General features: G+C 38.5%; 1 protein-coding gene across 2 annotated transcripts in view; it reads right to left on the bottom strand.

The window, feature by feature from the left end:
• The window catches only part of LOC115763040, a 61778-nt gene that overhangs the window by 24628 nt on the left and 21258 nt on the right, over positions 1–15892 (bottom strand). For both annotated transcript variants that reach the window (XM_030705459.1, XM_030705458.1), the window contains exons 3-5: positions 2425–2520; positions 1366–1480; positions 607–701 (exon numbers count right to left, since the gene is read on the bottom strand). In XM_030705459.1, coding sequence (XP_030561319.1) covers positions 607–701; positions 1366–1480; positions 2425–2520 — 306 coding nt within the window. The remainder of the gene's footprint in view (positions 1–606; positions 702–1365; positions 1481–2424; positions 2521–15892) is intronic.

The following is a 15892-nucleotide window of genomic DNA, read 5'->3' as shown; positions in this document are numbered from 1 at the left end:
TGTTGCAGTTGCCGAATGGCTTTTTTGTGGCACTTGTTGCTGCATTTGGCTTGAAGGCATTCGAAATGCTTGCCTCTTGGCAGCTGTCAAAATTGTTGGCACTGAGCTAACCCGCCGCCCCTCTATACACTTGGCAGGCATCCATATATATTTGTTTGTTTTTCAATTTCAGAGCGCGCATTATTCATTAGAAAACATTTCAACCGGAAGGATCCAACTACCTCCACCCCTTGACTATTCCCTGCCGCTATTCCCCTCATGTTTACCCAAGCATTGACATAAGAATCGTTTGGCTTTTATCGTTATGGGGTAGCGATAACTTGGCCCATTTGTTTTTGCCTACTTTGCTGTGTTCTGTTTGCCCGTGTGTGTGTGTGTGTGTGTGTGTGCGTATCAGTTAACAGTGCCTGCCAACTGTTTGGCTGCCAAGTCAAGTGTGTTCACTTGAGATAGCAACCACGCCCACACCCACGCCCCACAGCATCCTATCGTAAATAACATGCTGCAAATATTTATTCAGCTCGGAGATAAGCAATAAGCATATACTGCATGACTATACAGCAAAAGGGGCGGTAGGAGAGGCGTAGCAGGAGGAAATGTACTTACAAATGTCACATTGGACATGAGGACGCGTTCCGTGCGATTGGCTGCATTCAGCAGGCAGATACGGCCCAAATGGTCCTGATACAAAAACTCCTCGGCTGCAGCGATATGTGAAAACATAAGAGTCGGAAATTAAAAGAGATTATGGCTTATTTTCTCAATGTCCAGTTTTGGTTGGGTTTTCTCAATGTCAGTGCCACAACACTGCGGCTGAGTGTGTGCATTGAAATAGGTGGGCAAGGCTGTAGGAAAAATCGGTGTCTCATTTTACCTTTTTGTGTGTGTAGGAGTTTCTTAAAAAACGCTTAAAAACCAGAGTTGCTATAAGAAACCTTTTTGAGGAGCATAATCCTGTGGGGACCTCAACGAAAATCTTGGAAAACTTTGCCACTTAAGTGTAAGTTAAGCAATAAAGTGGGAGGGCTGCATTATTATATAAAACTCCATTATTATTATTATTGTTTTTTGTTCGATTTAAAGTAAATCGATTTAAAATCGATTCAAAATAAATAAAGATTCAACTACCAGTCAACTGCAGCTCAGCGCTGACTAGAGGTTTCTAGTTTCACACAAAAGAAATAAGATAGACGTAATTTTCCTATCGATTTAACTACCAGTTAAGAACATTCTTGCAGCTCAGCGCTGACTAGAGGCTGAGACAAACTGAGAAAAAAACTGAACTGGACTGAACTGAGCTTGAGAAAACGCTAGTTAGAAGTGTGTTACCATTAGCGTTACCGTTACAGGTAGCTGTCAACTCACCGTCGATCCAACTGCCATTGGCACGCTGCGGCACGTAGAGGCCGTCGACGATGTCCTGCAGCTTGATGCGCTGTCCCTTGACGCGCGGTCCCTCATCGGGTGGCGTGAGCAGCACCTTTTTTGATAAATGCAGAAATTTTATATGTTGTTTTCTATATATATATACACACACAGTACAAATTGTACCAAAAGCACCACAACAAGAACGACAACAACATCAACATCAACACATAAATGGAGAAAATGGAGAAAAAAAATGGAGAGATTTCAAAAGGGGCGCAGGGGGGTGGCACAAATATCACGCAGCAAGGCACAAAAGGAAAAAATAAATAAACAAAGAAGAAGACAAAAATGAGCGCAACGTATTTACACGCATAACATTTGTGTTTGTCGTTTGTTCTACCCTGTTCACAAAGTGCAATAGAGTATATTAGAGATATTTAAATGCATTTAGGAATAATGTTTGTTACGAAAATAACTAGAGTATAATTTGCGTATAATTTACTTGCGCCAAGATTTAACCAACAAACTTGCCCCATAAATTGATGGGGCCGTTTGCACTAAGTCACAGTTTGAAAATCACCCACTTGTTACAGTTTTAGAGTCAACTATCTAATAATTATTAATTTTAATGGTTGGTTTTGCTGTAATTATTGTGAACAGAGTATTGTCAAGTCGGTTAGAGCCGACCACAACGTTTTATCCTGTTTTTCATTTGCAGATTGTGACCACAAATAAAAATACAGTTGCAATGGATTATTGTGAATATTGCACAGTAACGGTACTTTGAATGTGAGCACAGCTATAGTGTTTGCACAGCTGTGTGTGTATGTGTGTGTGTGTGTGCGTGTGTGGTGTATTAGGGGAAATTGCATTCGTATTGATTTAATTTGAGAAATGGTTCATTTACACAAGAGCCACATGAAGATAAATTACTTGAGCTGGATTTTAATTAACTTATTCACATTGGATTGCAATATAATCGGTTTTCAATCAAGGATTTTACCATTTACCAAAAAATAAACACGAACAAACATTTACCATGCGGCTTAGACTTACCACCGAAGTTACAATCAGGGCCAGCACAATGATGATCACCAGCAGAGCGATGAGAATGCCGCGCCAGTTGCGTTGATTTGGGTTGCTGGAAACCAACTGCGAGTAGGAAAAAAGTAGATGGGAAAATGTGGAAAAAATGGAAAACATTAGCTAAATTAGTTTAAAATAAGAAGCAAGATTTAAATATCCGAAGGTTAATTATCCTTGTAAAACGTGTAAACGATTTTGCAACATATTAATTATACTTAGCTCAGAAACTTTATAATTTAGTATTCTAATGATAGTGAGAGTTTTCTTGTATGCTAGAAGCTTTACCAAACTCGTAATTTCTAATTTTGGCTAACATATCTTGGTAACTGAGAAAAAAGGTTTCTGGAAATTAAATGATATAGTACTCCCATTTGGATATCATTTTAGGAGTTAGGAGTGAAGTCAAGCTCGTTATAATTAAAATATCGTAAAAAACGAAACAATTTCTTTTATCATTTAGCTGCCCTATGAATCAAAAAGAGCATATACAAAGTCTCTTGATTCATAGGGCAGCTAAATGATAAACTGACGAGGTTTGCTCCAAATTTGAGATACATATGCATGTATGTGCAGCGAGAAGTCAGATTCCTGCACGCTTTAATGTATTTCTTTAAACTGAGAGTCCAGTTTGTATAGGTCCAGAGGAATAGAGAGAGAAACAAGGCGAAATCGACTTGGCTGTCAAGAATAAATATACCTTATAGACTCGCAAATAGCTGCTGTAATGCGTTACACATTTCCCGACATAATTATAATATCCTTTGCAGGGCTCTAAAAAGCTGGTCTTTAACGGCCACGTGCGGCACATTAGAGCCACAAAATATTTGCGGCCATTAATAATAAGCAGACCGCAATAATTGACTAAACGACGCTGCCGTCAAAAAGGGATGCAACTTAAGTCAACTACTAGTCGAAGCAATCATCAACTTTTGATTCAGTGAGCCTTAAGCATTCTGCAGGATATTCAACATGAGGCCTAGGCAAGGCTGTTGAACCTGTTCGCAAAATAACTGCCTGACTAATTTATATGGCCGCAAAACTAACTAGGCATCGCATACGCACACACACTTGCATGCATATACACTGAGAGAAATAGCTGAGAAATTTGTACGTATAAAAAATTGATAATTAAGTGAATTTTATTTAAGCCATTATTATTTATTCAAGATCAAAATTGCATATTAAGACAGCCAAAAAGCATTTCTGCTGAAACTTAGAACGTCCTTTTTTCTCGAAGTGTAGCATTGTTTATATAGACCTCAGCTATTATGCTTGTATACATACAAATTAAGAGGCAGCCAATTCTGTACAATACCTAATGCATATTTAATGTAGTCGACAACAACTAAAACAAATTTCAACAACCTTTTATTTATTCCTTTTTTTTTTTTGCTGAACAACAAATGAGGCAACAACTTGAACTGCTTCACAAACTGTGGCAACTCTGACACGCAGCTCGTACGCGCTGACACTGACTTTTCCCCATTCCAGCCTCTTTATTGGTTAGCATAATCACTGAGTCAGTTAGTCATTAAGTCAGTTGGTTAGTCAATCATGTCAGCCATAAACACATACAAGCCTAAATACATACACTGCATTGGCATTTCTGTATAATTAATTAATTAAGCGGAGCCTGAGCTTTTGCCTAACTGATAATGCATAAAAATATAATCGTCTATTAATTGTCAGCTTCTTCCAAATCATATGTGTAATTGGGGCAAAAGTTCTTGTTAATATGAAACAGGCATGCATTAGAAAACTATTTGCACCTTATTAACTAAGACAGGCTATTTAGGAAATATAAATAAGTACCTCAAGCACGGAAATGTTTTTATTGAGCGTACGATATCTCAAATAACACAACAAGTATAGCATAGTGTTTGGAACCTAAGCCAAGAAATAAGTAAATTATTGGCTTTATTGGCTTTCACAACAACAGGTTATGATGCAGCTCAGAATAGTTCTTCGCTTCGCCTCGATCAACAACGAACTGAGCTGATAGAAGGGAATATGCAAGATTATAGAAGCTCTAGTGTGCCCAAATTCTATTTTCAAAAATACATATATAAGTCTTATATTATTATACTTATACTTTACAACACTAGATGTAGTGGCTGTTGACTTTTAAGAGTTTACATTAATGTTTACAAATATGTAGTTGAACTCAAGTGCCATACAACAAAGTTCCGCCTATTTTCCGACCTTGGAAGGGAATTTCGTATACAAACTTCCATCTATTTTCCGACCTTGGGAGTGAATTCAGTGTGCACGAATTTTTAACGTACAACTTTATGGGAAAAATATAAAAAACAGGAACTTTAGACTTAACAAGATGTGTTTTTATTTAATATATTCATCTGAATTCTCGACACGAAACGATAGTTGATCAATCGGACAGTTTTCAAATGCTATCCGATACGCAATTAAGAAATCATAAATGTTTGCAACCATAGCAATTAGAGCAGTTGCATGGCACGGACAGCGGGCTCAGGTATGCACAGATATGCTCATGTATATTTATGAGCATTCACACACACACACACACACACACACACACACACACACACACACACACACACACACACACACACACAAGACCACACACTCTCGAGCTGGCTACAATTTATGGCTGCCTGAAGCGCAGAAAATTCAACCGAATGCTGAAAAAAATACCGAGAGCAAAACATAAACTAAACTAAACGCGTATCAAATAACAATTGTGGCTTGGCAGACGTTTTGTGTTTTGTTTTTCTGTTTTTACCCAATAATAACCGAGGGCGTGGATACTTTGCTTAATTGAATTGAATTTATGATGCTTGGCGTTTTGGCCAATCGCGACCTTAAGGAATTCCGCGAATGCAGAAGAAACCTCTCAACTTGATTGCAGTCAAACTCCGCGAGTAAATATGTAAATATTGCGAGCATAAATTAAATTTAAGCACTCAACTTGATGAGTTGCCGTTAACGCTAAAAAGAATTAAAAGTAATTTCCATCATCAATTTTGCCCACAGCTCAAACAGCCCCAACTGCTACTTATGCACTTGAAATGTGCGGCGGCCCTCGGGGCGTATGCGTGCTATTTGTTTCAGTGAATTTTTAATGATAAGCAATTAAACATAGCTAAAGGTCCTCCTTGGCAGCAGCCTGCTCGCCAAGCTGCTGTCAAAAAATACAAACTAAGTCAATATTAAAGCTATTAAATGAATTTCGCAAAGTGAACTCAACTGTGACATCAATTTAACAATAGGATTTCATGCAAAGAACAGCCGAATTCATATAAACTATACGAATACTTGATTTCAGTTTGAAGACAGAACGCAAATAGGTCTTCATTTATGCAACTATAAGTTAGATTGATTGATTGATTGCTCGATCGATTGATTGATTGAATGATCATTATAGCTCAAACTATTAGAGATAGAAATTTGAATGTTTTACACAAGTTACGTAAATCCGTGAAAATATCACTGCTTAAAATCCACCCATTTCGGTGAAAATGATAGTTCAACTACAATGTTTTTTCTGGAATTTGAAGAGAAACACGTGGCTGTGCATAGCCGGATAACAATAGCTAGCATAAAGAAAAACGCTGTAGAAGTTTCTTGGAAGGGTTGACTTGAAAATAATGTGCAGCATGAGAATTGCACTTTTTTGATTGTGCCTGAGAGCCAAAACGAATTCGAAAATATTATTACTTCATGTTCATTTGAACTTGTGAAGAAAACTAAGCCAAGCGTACATTTTGTTTATGTTGATTAAATTCCTTGTTACCTGAACGGCAAACAAAGCTGCAGTTAAATGAAGTTCAGCTTAAAGTTCAAATAAGCTACGATTCGCCCGTACTTCAACAGAAAAACTAGACTAAAAGCGTATATATATATAATGCCCGTAATGTAGTCTGGCCAAGGGGCAGTAACAGATATAGCAAAGAGTGCTCGTAGCAACCAGCAACTAGTCGCATTACAGCTCCTCCCAGTTGCCAAGTCTAAGCGCATTAGCTGCTTTTGCGGTTAAGCTGAGCGCGTTGCCAACTTTTGCGATTTGTTGTTGTTGCTGCTCCGTTTGCCATTGCCAGAGTGTAAAAAGTTCAAAGTTGCCAGAGTGCCGCCAGTTATTTGCATAAGTTGCCAGAGTTATTAAGCTGTGAGCGAAAAAATTTACACTGCATATAGTTAAGCGCATTAAAAATAGACACCATTTGCGCGCTGCCAAAGCGAGAGAGAAAATCGCCCAAAGCATATTAAATGACGCTTTTTCATTAAGTCCGTGAGATCAAAGTGGAATTAACTCAGGTGCTCAACGCATTTGGCAGTCGATGGAGCAGATTTCCCGAGTTGACACTTGCATTCAGTATATATTCGTATCTATATTTTTGTTGGCGCAAGCTTTTTTAACCAGCTTAGGCATATATACCAAAGTCTTTTGGAATAAGTTGGACGTGTGCTGAAATATGGCTTTTATACACTTGCAATAGGGTATTAAAGGTTTGTATAACAGAAACTAAATTCCAATAAGAAAAGTTGGTTTTATATTTTAAGCTCAGCAATGAAGAAGTTTATCAGCGCTTGGAAATAAATCATATTTTCTTCAAATTGAAATATAGCACATTTCTATAGAAACAATAAATCGCAAATATTTAAATATATGTCAGCAAGGATATTTAATCCATAATCCTTAACTAAAAGACCTGTACTTTTAGTTGTTTTATTACGAAAGCAATTCAACTCATGCTATTCCCAATTATTGATGGAACTATCAAATCTGTTGTCCTTCACATTTTTTTTTTTTTATACCCTGAACCCATTAAAAATGGGTATAAGGGTATATTGTATTTGTGCGAAAGCCAAATATATGTAACAGGCAGAAGGAAGCAACTCCGACCGCATAAAGTATATATATTCTTGATCAGCATAAATTGCTGAGTCGATCTAGCCATGTCCGTCTGTCTGCCCGTCCGTCCGTCCGTCCGTCCGTCCGTCCGTATGTATGAACGCAAGGATGTCAGAACCTATAAGAGATAGACAAATTTTAGATGTAGATGCTCCTAGCTCACAAGCTCTTCATTTTCATGAAGTTTGGCGTTTTCTTCATGGTTTTCCCTCTAGATTAATGTGGCATTCAAATCTCGACACCGATTTTTTGGTCGAAATTCATGTCCAAATCTTACCCCAAGATTCGTATATAGACATGGGTCAAAATTTACCACCCCCATAACTCGGTCAAATCTCATCCGATTTTCACGAAGCTTGGCTTTTTCTTCATGGTTTTCCCTCTAGATTAATGTGGCATTCAAATCTCGACACCGATTTTTTGGTCGAAATTCATGTCCAAATCTTACCCCAAGATTCGTATATAGACATGGGTCAAAATTTCCCACCCCCATAACTCGACCAAATCTCATCCGATTTTCACGAAGTTTGGCCTTTTCTTCATGGTTTTCCCTCTAGATTAATCTGGCATTCAAATATGAACAGCGATTTTGTAGTCGAAATTCATGTCCAAATCTTACCCCAAGATTCGTATATAGATATGGGTAAAAAATTACCACCCCTATATCTCGGCCAAATCTCATCCGATTTTCACGAAGTTTGGCTTTTTCATCATGGTTTTCCCTCTAGATTAATGTGGCATTCAAATCTCGACACCGATTTTTCGGTCGAAATTCATGTCCAAATCTTACCCCAAGATTCGTATATAGACATGGGTCAAAATTTACCACCCCCATAACTCGGTCAAATCTTATCAGATTTTCACGAAGTTTGGCTTTTTCATCATGGTTTTCCATCTAGATTAATGTGGCATTCAAATCTCGAAACCGATTTTTTGGTCGAAATTCATGTCAAAATCTTACCCCAAGATTCGTATATAGACATGGGTCAAAAATTACCACCCCCATAACTCGGTCAAATCTCATCCGATTTTCACGAAGTTTGGCTTTTTCTTCATGGTTTTCCATCTAGATTAATGTGGCATTCAAATCTCGACACCGATTTTTCGGTCGAAATTCATGTCCAAATCTTACCCCAAGATTCGTACATAGACATGGGTCAAAATTTACCACCCCCATAACTCGGTCAAATCTCATCCGATTTTCACGAAGTTTGGCTTTTTCTTCATGGTTTTCCATCTAGAATAATGTGGCATTCAAATCTCGTCACCGATTTTTCGGTCGAAATTCATGTCCAAATCTTACCCCAAGATTCGTATATAGACATGGGTCAAAATTTACCACCCCCATAACTCGGTCAAATCTCATCCGATTTTCACGAAGTTTGGCTCCTTCTTCATGGTTTTCCCTCTAGATTAATGTGGCATTCAAATCTCGACACCGATTTTTCGGTCGAAATTCATGTCTAAATCTTACCCCAAGATTCGTATATAGACATGGGTCAAAATTTACCACCCCCATAACTCGGTCAAATCTCATCCGATTTTCACGAAGTTTGGCTTTTTCTTCATGGTTTTCCATCTAGATTAATGTGGCATTTAAATCTCGACACCGATTTTTTGGTCGAAATTCATGTCAAAACCTTACCCCAAGATTCGTATATAGACATGGGTCAAAAATTACCACCCCCATAACTCGGTCAAATCTCATCCGATTTTCACGAAGTTTGGCTTTTTCTTCATGGTTTTCCCTCTAGATTAATGTGGCATTCAAATCTCGACACCGATTTTTTGGTCGAAATTCATGTCCAAATTTTACCCAAGATTCGTATATAGATATGGGTCAAAAATTACCACCCCTATATCTCGGCCAAATCTCATCCGATTTTCACGAAGTTTGGCTTTTTCATCATGGGTTTCCCTCTAGATTAATGTGGCATTCAAATCTCGACACCGGTTTTTTGGTCGAAATTCATGTCCAAATATTACCCAAGATTCGTATATAGACATGGGTCAAAAATTACCAACCCCATAACTCGGTCAAATCTCATCAGATTTTCACGAAGTTTGGCTTTTTCTTCATGGCTTTCCATCTAGATTAATGTGGCATTCAAATCTCGACACCGATTTTTTGGTCGAAATTCATGTCCAAATCTTACCCCAAAATTCGTATATAGACATGGGTCAAAATTTACCACCCCCATAACTCGGTCAAATCTCATCCGATTTTCACGAAGTTTGGCTCTTTCTTCATGGTTTTCCCTCTAGATTAATGTGGCATTCAAATCTCGACACCGATTTTTCGGTCGAAATTCATGTCTAAATCTTACCCCAAGATTCGTATATAGACATGGGTCAAAATTTACCACCCCCATAACTCGGTCAAATCTCATCCGATTTTCACGAAGTTTGGCTTTTTCTTCATGGTTTTCCATCTAGATTAATGTGGCATTTAAATCTCGACACCGATTTTTTGGTCGAAATTCATGTCAAAATCTTACCCCAAGATTCGTATATAGACATGGGTCAAAAATTACCACCCCCATAACTCGGTCAAATCTCATCCGATTTTCACGAAGTTTGGCTTTTTCTTCATGGTTTTCCCTCTAGATTAATGTGGCATTCAAATCTCGACACCGATTTTTTGGTCGAAATTCATGTCCAAATCTTACCCCAAGATTCGTATATAGACATGGGTCAAAAATTACCACCCCCATAACTCGGTCAAATCTCATCCGATTTTCACGAAGTTTGGCTTTTTCTTCATGGTTTTCCATCTAGAATAATGTGGCATTCAAATCTCGACACCGATTTTTCGGTCGAAATTCATGTCCAAATCTTACCCCAAGATTCGTATATAGACATGGGTCAAAATTTACCACCCCCATAACTCGGTCAAATCTCATCCGATTTTCACGAAGTTTGGCTTTTTCTTCATGGTTTTCCCTCTAGATTAATGTGGCATTCAAATCTCGACACCGATTTTTCGGTCGAAATTCATGTCCAAATCTTACCTTCGTATATAGACATGGGTCAAAATTTACCACCCCCATAACTCGGTCAAATCTCATCCGATTTTCACGAAGTTTGGCTTTTTCTTCATGGTTTTCCATCTAGATTAATGTGGCATTCATGGTTTTCCCTCTAGATTAATGTGGCATTCAAATCTCGACACCGATTTTTCGGTCGAAATTCATGTCCAAATCTTACCCCAAGATTCGTATATAGACATGGGTCAAAATTTACCACCCCCATAACTCGGTCAAATCTCATCCGATTTTCAGGAAGTTTGGCTTTTTCTTCATGGTTTTCCATCTAGATTAATGTGGCATTCAAATCTCGACACCGATTTTTTTGTCGAAATTCATGTCAAAATCTTACCCCAAGATTCGTATATAAACATGGGTCAAAAATTACCACCCCCATAACTCGGTCAAATCTCATCCGATTTTCACGAAGTTTGGCTTTTTCTTCATGGTTTTCCCTCTAGATTAATGTGGCATTCAAATCTCGACACCGATTTTTTGGTCGAAATTCATGTCCAAATCTTACCCAAGATTCGTATATAGACATGGGTCAAAAATTACCACCCCCATAACTCGGTCAAATCTCATCCGATTTTTACGAAGTTTGGCTTTTTCTTCATGGTTTTCCATCTAGAATAATGTGGCATTCAAATCTCGACACCGATTTTTCGGTCGAAATTCATGTCCAAATCTTACCCCAAGATTCGTACATAGACATGGGTCAAAATTTACCACCCCCATAACTCGGTCAAATCTCATCCGATTTTCACGAAGTTTGGCTTTTTCTTCATGGTTTTCCCTCTAGATTAATGTGGCATTCAAATCTCGACACCGATTTTTTGGTCGAAATTCATGTCCAAATCTTACCCCAAGATTCGTATATAGACATGGGTCAAAAATTACCACCCCCATAACTCGGTCAAATCTCATCCGATTTTCACGAAGTTTGGCTTTTTCTTCATGGTTTTCCATCTAGAATAATGTGGCATTCAAATCTCGACACCGATTTTTCGGTCGAAATTCATGTCCAAATCTTACCCCAAGATTCGTATATAGACATGGGTCAAAATTTACCACCCCCATAACTCGGTCAAATCTCATCCGATTTTCACGAAGTTTGGCTTTTTCTTCATGGTTTTCCCTCTAGATTAATGTGGCATTCAAATCTCGACACCGATTTTTCGGTCGAAATTCATGTCCAAATCTTACCCCAAGATTCGTATATAGACATGGGTCAAAATTTACCACCCCCATAACTCGGTCAAATCTCATCCGATTTTCACGAAGTTTGGCTTTTTCTTCATGGTTTTCCATCTAGATTAATGTGGCATTCAAATCTCGACACCGATTTTTCGGTCGAAATTCATGTCCAAATCTTACCCCAAGATTCGTATATAGACATGGGTCAAAATTTACCACCCCCATAACTCGGTCAAATCTCATCCGATTTTCACGAAGTTTGGCTTTTTCTTCATGGTTTTCCATCTAGATTAATGTGGCATTCATGGTTTTCCCTCTAGATTAATGTGGCATTCAAATCTCGACACCGATTTTTCGGTCGAAATTCATGTCCAAATCTTACCCCAAGATTCGTATATAGACATGGGTCAAAATTTACCACCCCCATAACTCGGTCAAATCTCATCCGATTTTCCCGAAGTTTGGCTTTTTCTTCATGGTTTTCCATCTAGATTAATGTGGCATTCAAATCTCGACACCGATTTTTTTGTCGAAATTCATGTCCAAATCTTACCCCAAGATTCGTATATAGACATGGGTCAAAATTTACCACCCCCATAACTCGGTCAAATCTCATCCGATTTTCCCGAAGTTTGGCTTTTTCTTCATGGTTTTCCATCTAGATTAATGTGGCATTCAAATCTCGACACCGATTTTTCGGTCGAAATTCATGTCCAAATCTTACCCCAAGATTCGTATATAGACATGGGTCAAAATTTACCACCCCCATAACTCGGTCAAATCTCATCCGATTTTCACGAAGTTTGGCTTTTTCTTCATGGTTTTCCATCTAGATTAATGTGGCATTCATGGTTTTCCCTCTAGATTAATGTGGCATTCAAATCTCGAAACCGATTTTTCGGTCGAAATTCATGTCCAAATCTTACCCCAAGATTCGTATATAGACATGGGTCAAAATTTACCACCCCCATAACTCGGTCAAATCTCATCCGATTTTCCCGAAGTTTGGCTTTTTCTTCATGGTTTTCCATCTAGATTAATGTGGCATTCAAATCTCGACACCGATTTTTTTGTCGAAATTCATGTCAAAATCTTACCCCAAGATTCGTATATAAACATGGGTCAAAAATTACCACCCCCATAACTCGGTCAAATCTCATCAGATTTTCACGAAGTTTGGCTTTTTCTTCATGGTTTTCCCTCTAGATTAATGTGGCATTCAAATCTCGACACCGATTTTTTGGTCGAAATTCATGTCCAAATCTTACCCAAGATTCGTATATAGACATGGGTCAAAAATTACCACCCCCATAACTCGGTCAAATCTCATCCGATTTTTACGAAGTTTGGCTTTTTCCTCATGGTTTTCCATCTAGAATAATGTGGCATTCAAATCTCGACACCGATTTTTCGGTCGAAATTCATGTCCAAATCTTACCCCAAGATTCGTACATAGACATGGGTCAAAATTTACCACCCCCATAACTCGGTCAAATCTCATCCGATTTTCACGAAGTTTGGCTTTTTCTTCATGGTTTTCCATCTAGATTAATGTGGCATTCAAATCTCGACACCGATTTTTTGGTCGAAATTCATGTCCAAATCTTACCCCAAGATTCGTATATAGACATGGGTCAAAAATTACCACCCCCATAACTCGGTCAAATCTCATCCGATTTTCACGAAGTTTGGCTTTTTCTTCATGGTTTTCCATCTAGAATAATGTGGCATTCAAATCTCGACACCGATTTTTCGGTCGAAATTCATGTCCAAATCTTACCCCAAGATTCGTATATAGACATGGGTCAATAATTACCAGCCCCATAACTCGGTCAAATCTCATCCGATTTTCACGAAGTTTGGCTTTTTCTTTATGGTTTTCCCTCTAGATTAATGTGGCATTCAAATCTCTACACCGATTTTTTGGTCGAAATTCATGTCCAAATCTTACCCCAAGATTCGTATATAGACATGGGTCAAAAATGACCACCCCCATAACTCGGTCAAATCTCATCCGATTTTCACGAAGTTTGGCTTTTTCTTCATGGTTTTCCCTCTAAATTAATGTGGCATTCAAATCTCGACACCGATATTTTGGTCGAAATTCATGTCCAAATCTTACCCCAAGATTCGTATATAGACATGGGTCAAAAATTACCACCCCCATAACTCGGTCAAATCTCATCCGATTTTCACGAAGTTTGGCTTTTTCTTCATGGTTTTCCCTCTAGATTAATTTGGCATTCAAATCTCGACACCGATTTTTGGTCGAAATTCATGTCCAAATCTTACCCCAAGATTCGTATATAGACATGGGTCAAAAATTACCACCCCCATAACTCGGTCAAATCTTATCCGATTTTCACGAAGTTTGGCTTTTTCTTCATGGTTTTCCCTCTAGATTAATGTGGCATTCAAATCTCGATACCGATTTTTTGGTCGAAATTCATGTCCAAATCTTACCCCAAGATTCGTATATAGACATGGGTCAAAAATTACCACCCCCATAACTCGGTCAAATCTCATCCGATTTTCACGAAGTTTGGCTTTTTCTTCATGGTTTTCCCTCTAAATTAATGTGGCATTCAAATCTCGACACCGATTTTTTGGTCGAAATTCATGTCCAAGTCTTACCCCAAGATTCGTATATAGACATGGGTCAAAAATTACCACCCCCATAACTCGGTCAAATCTCATCCGATTTTCACGAAGTTTGGCTTTTTCTTCATAGTTTTCCCTCTAGATTAATGTGGCATTCAAATCTCGACACCGATTTTTTGGTCGAAATTCATGTCCAAATCTTACCGCAAGATTCGTATATAGACATGGGTCAAAAATTACCACCCCCATAACTCGGTCAAATCTCATCCGATTTTCACGAAGTTGGGCTTTTTATACCCTGAAACCATTAAGAGTGGGTATAAGGGTATATTGTATTTGTGCGAAAGCCAAATGTATGTAACAGGCAGAAGGAAGCAACTCCGACCCCATAAAGTATCATCTTAATCAGCATAAATAGCTGAGTCGATCTAGCCATGTCCGTTTGTCTGTCTGTCCGTCCGTCCGTCCGTCCGTATGTATGAACGCAAGGATCTCAGAACCTATAAGAGCTAGAGAAATTTTAAAATTTTTTGAAATTTTAGATGTAGATGCTCCTAGTTCCCGCGCAGATCTTGTTTGCTTCCGATAATCGATAACTTACTCCGTTTCCAAGCAATCGATAAAAATCGATATCGATATCCTGTTTTTTTGGGCAATTTTGGTAAATAATAAGAGCTAGAGTCACCAAACTTGACATATAGCTTCTAAAATAGAATATATATATGCATTTGATGTTGGAAGAAGAGGGTTCAGGGTATCCCCTAGTCGGGAGCTCCCGACTAGAACCTCTTACTTGTTTTTTTCTGGTCCATGCACCTTCTACATTTCAGAGTTGCCAACGTCGGCGGCTGCAGCTCTTGTAAATGCTGAAAGCTTCCAACAATATTGCATTTTGCAACTGGGCGACATTACAAGCCAATCTTTATGGCTTGCTGCCTTCCTGCCAAACATGAAATCCATAAACAGCCCCACAGGGCATGATTGCAAAGGATACGCAGCCACATCCTTGCGCAGTATTGCCATTGCTCGTTGGCTAGGTGCAATTGAATGGGTGGGCGGGGGGTATGGCTTGTGAGGGTCGCATTAGGCAACTCTGTCAACGTTGTCGCCTGTGTCTGGCTTTCCGGAACGCTAGTAGCATTGTCTGTGCCCGGTCTCTGATCTGGCCTGCCCTCAACGGTTGACGTTGTCAACAACAGTTTAGCTCAAGGCCATAAAGGCGTACCGTTTCGCTATAACTGCCACGCGCATCTTTAATCTGTCCCAGTGTGTGTGTGTATGTACACCTGTGTGTGTGTCTAGCCTTCTGTGTTTGCGTTCATGTCAACACATACTCAAGCTTCCATTACACAGCCATGATTGCTTTTTTCTCTCTTCCAGCAGGTGTCGCGACTGTCATCGGACGTTAAGTAACACGAATTTGTCAAAAACAAAAAACATATATAAAATGGTAACACTGATAGTTCAAATTAAATGTGACACCTAACAGAAAGTGTGTCATAAATACATTTGACATGACAAATTATATAAATTTCTAAGTAATCAATCATTAAAAAACAAAAAAAAATGCTTTTTACTTAGAAATTTATATAATTTTTCATTGATCAATGCACAGCACAAAGCATGAGAGCTATGTATCTTCATTTCTTTTAGGATTTGTTTTTTTGAGTTCTTAGAAAATGTTATTCTCAAATATGGAAAATTTTTGAAAATCGGTTGTGTG

Source organism: Drosophila novamexicana, unplaced genomic scaffold (assembly GCF_003285875.2).
Source record: "Drosophila novamexicana strain 15010-1031.04,08,12 unplaced genomic scaffold, DnovRS2.1 tig00000689-arrow-pilon, whole genome shotgun sequence".
Taxonomy (NCBI): Eukaryota; Metazoa; Arthropoda; class Insecta; order Diptera; family Drosophilidae; genus Drosophila; species Drosophila novamexicana.
The sequence above is the reverse complement of the archived record's forward strand: the minus strand, read 5'-3'. Positions and strand labels throughout refer to the sequence as shown.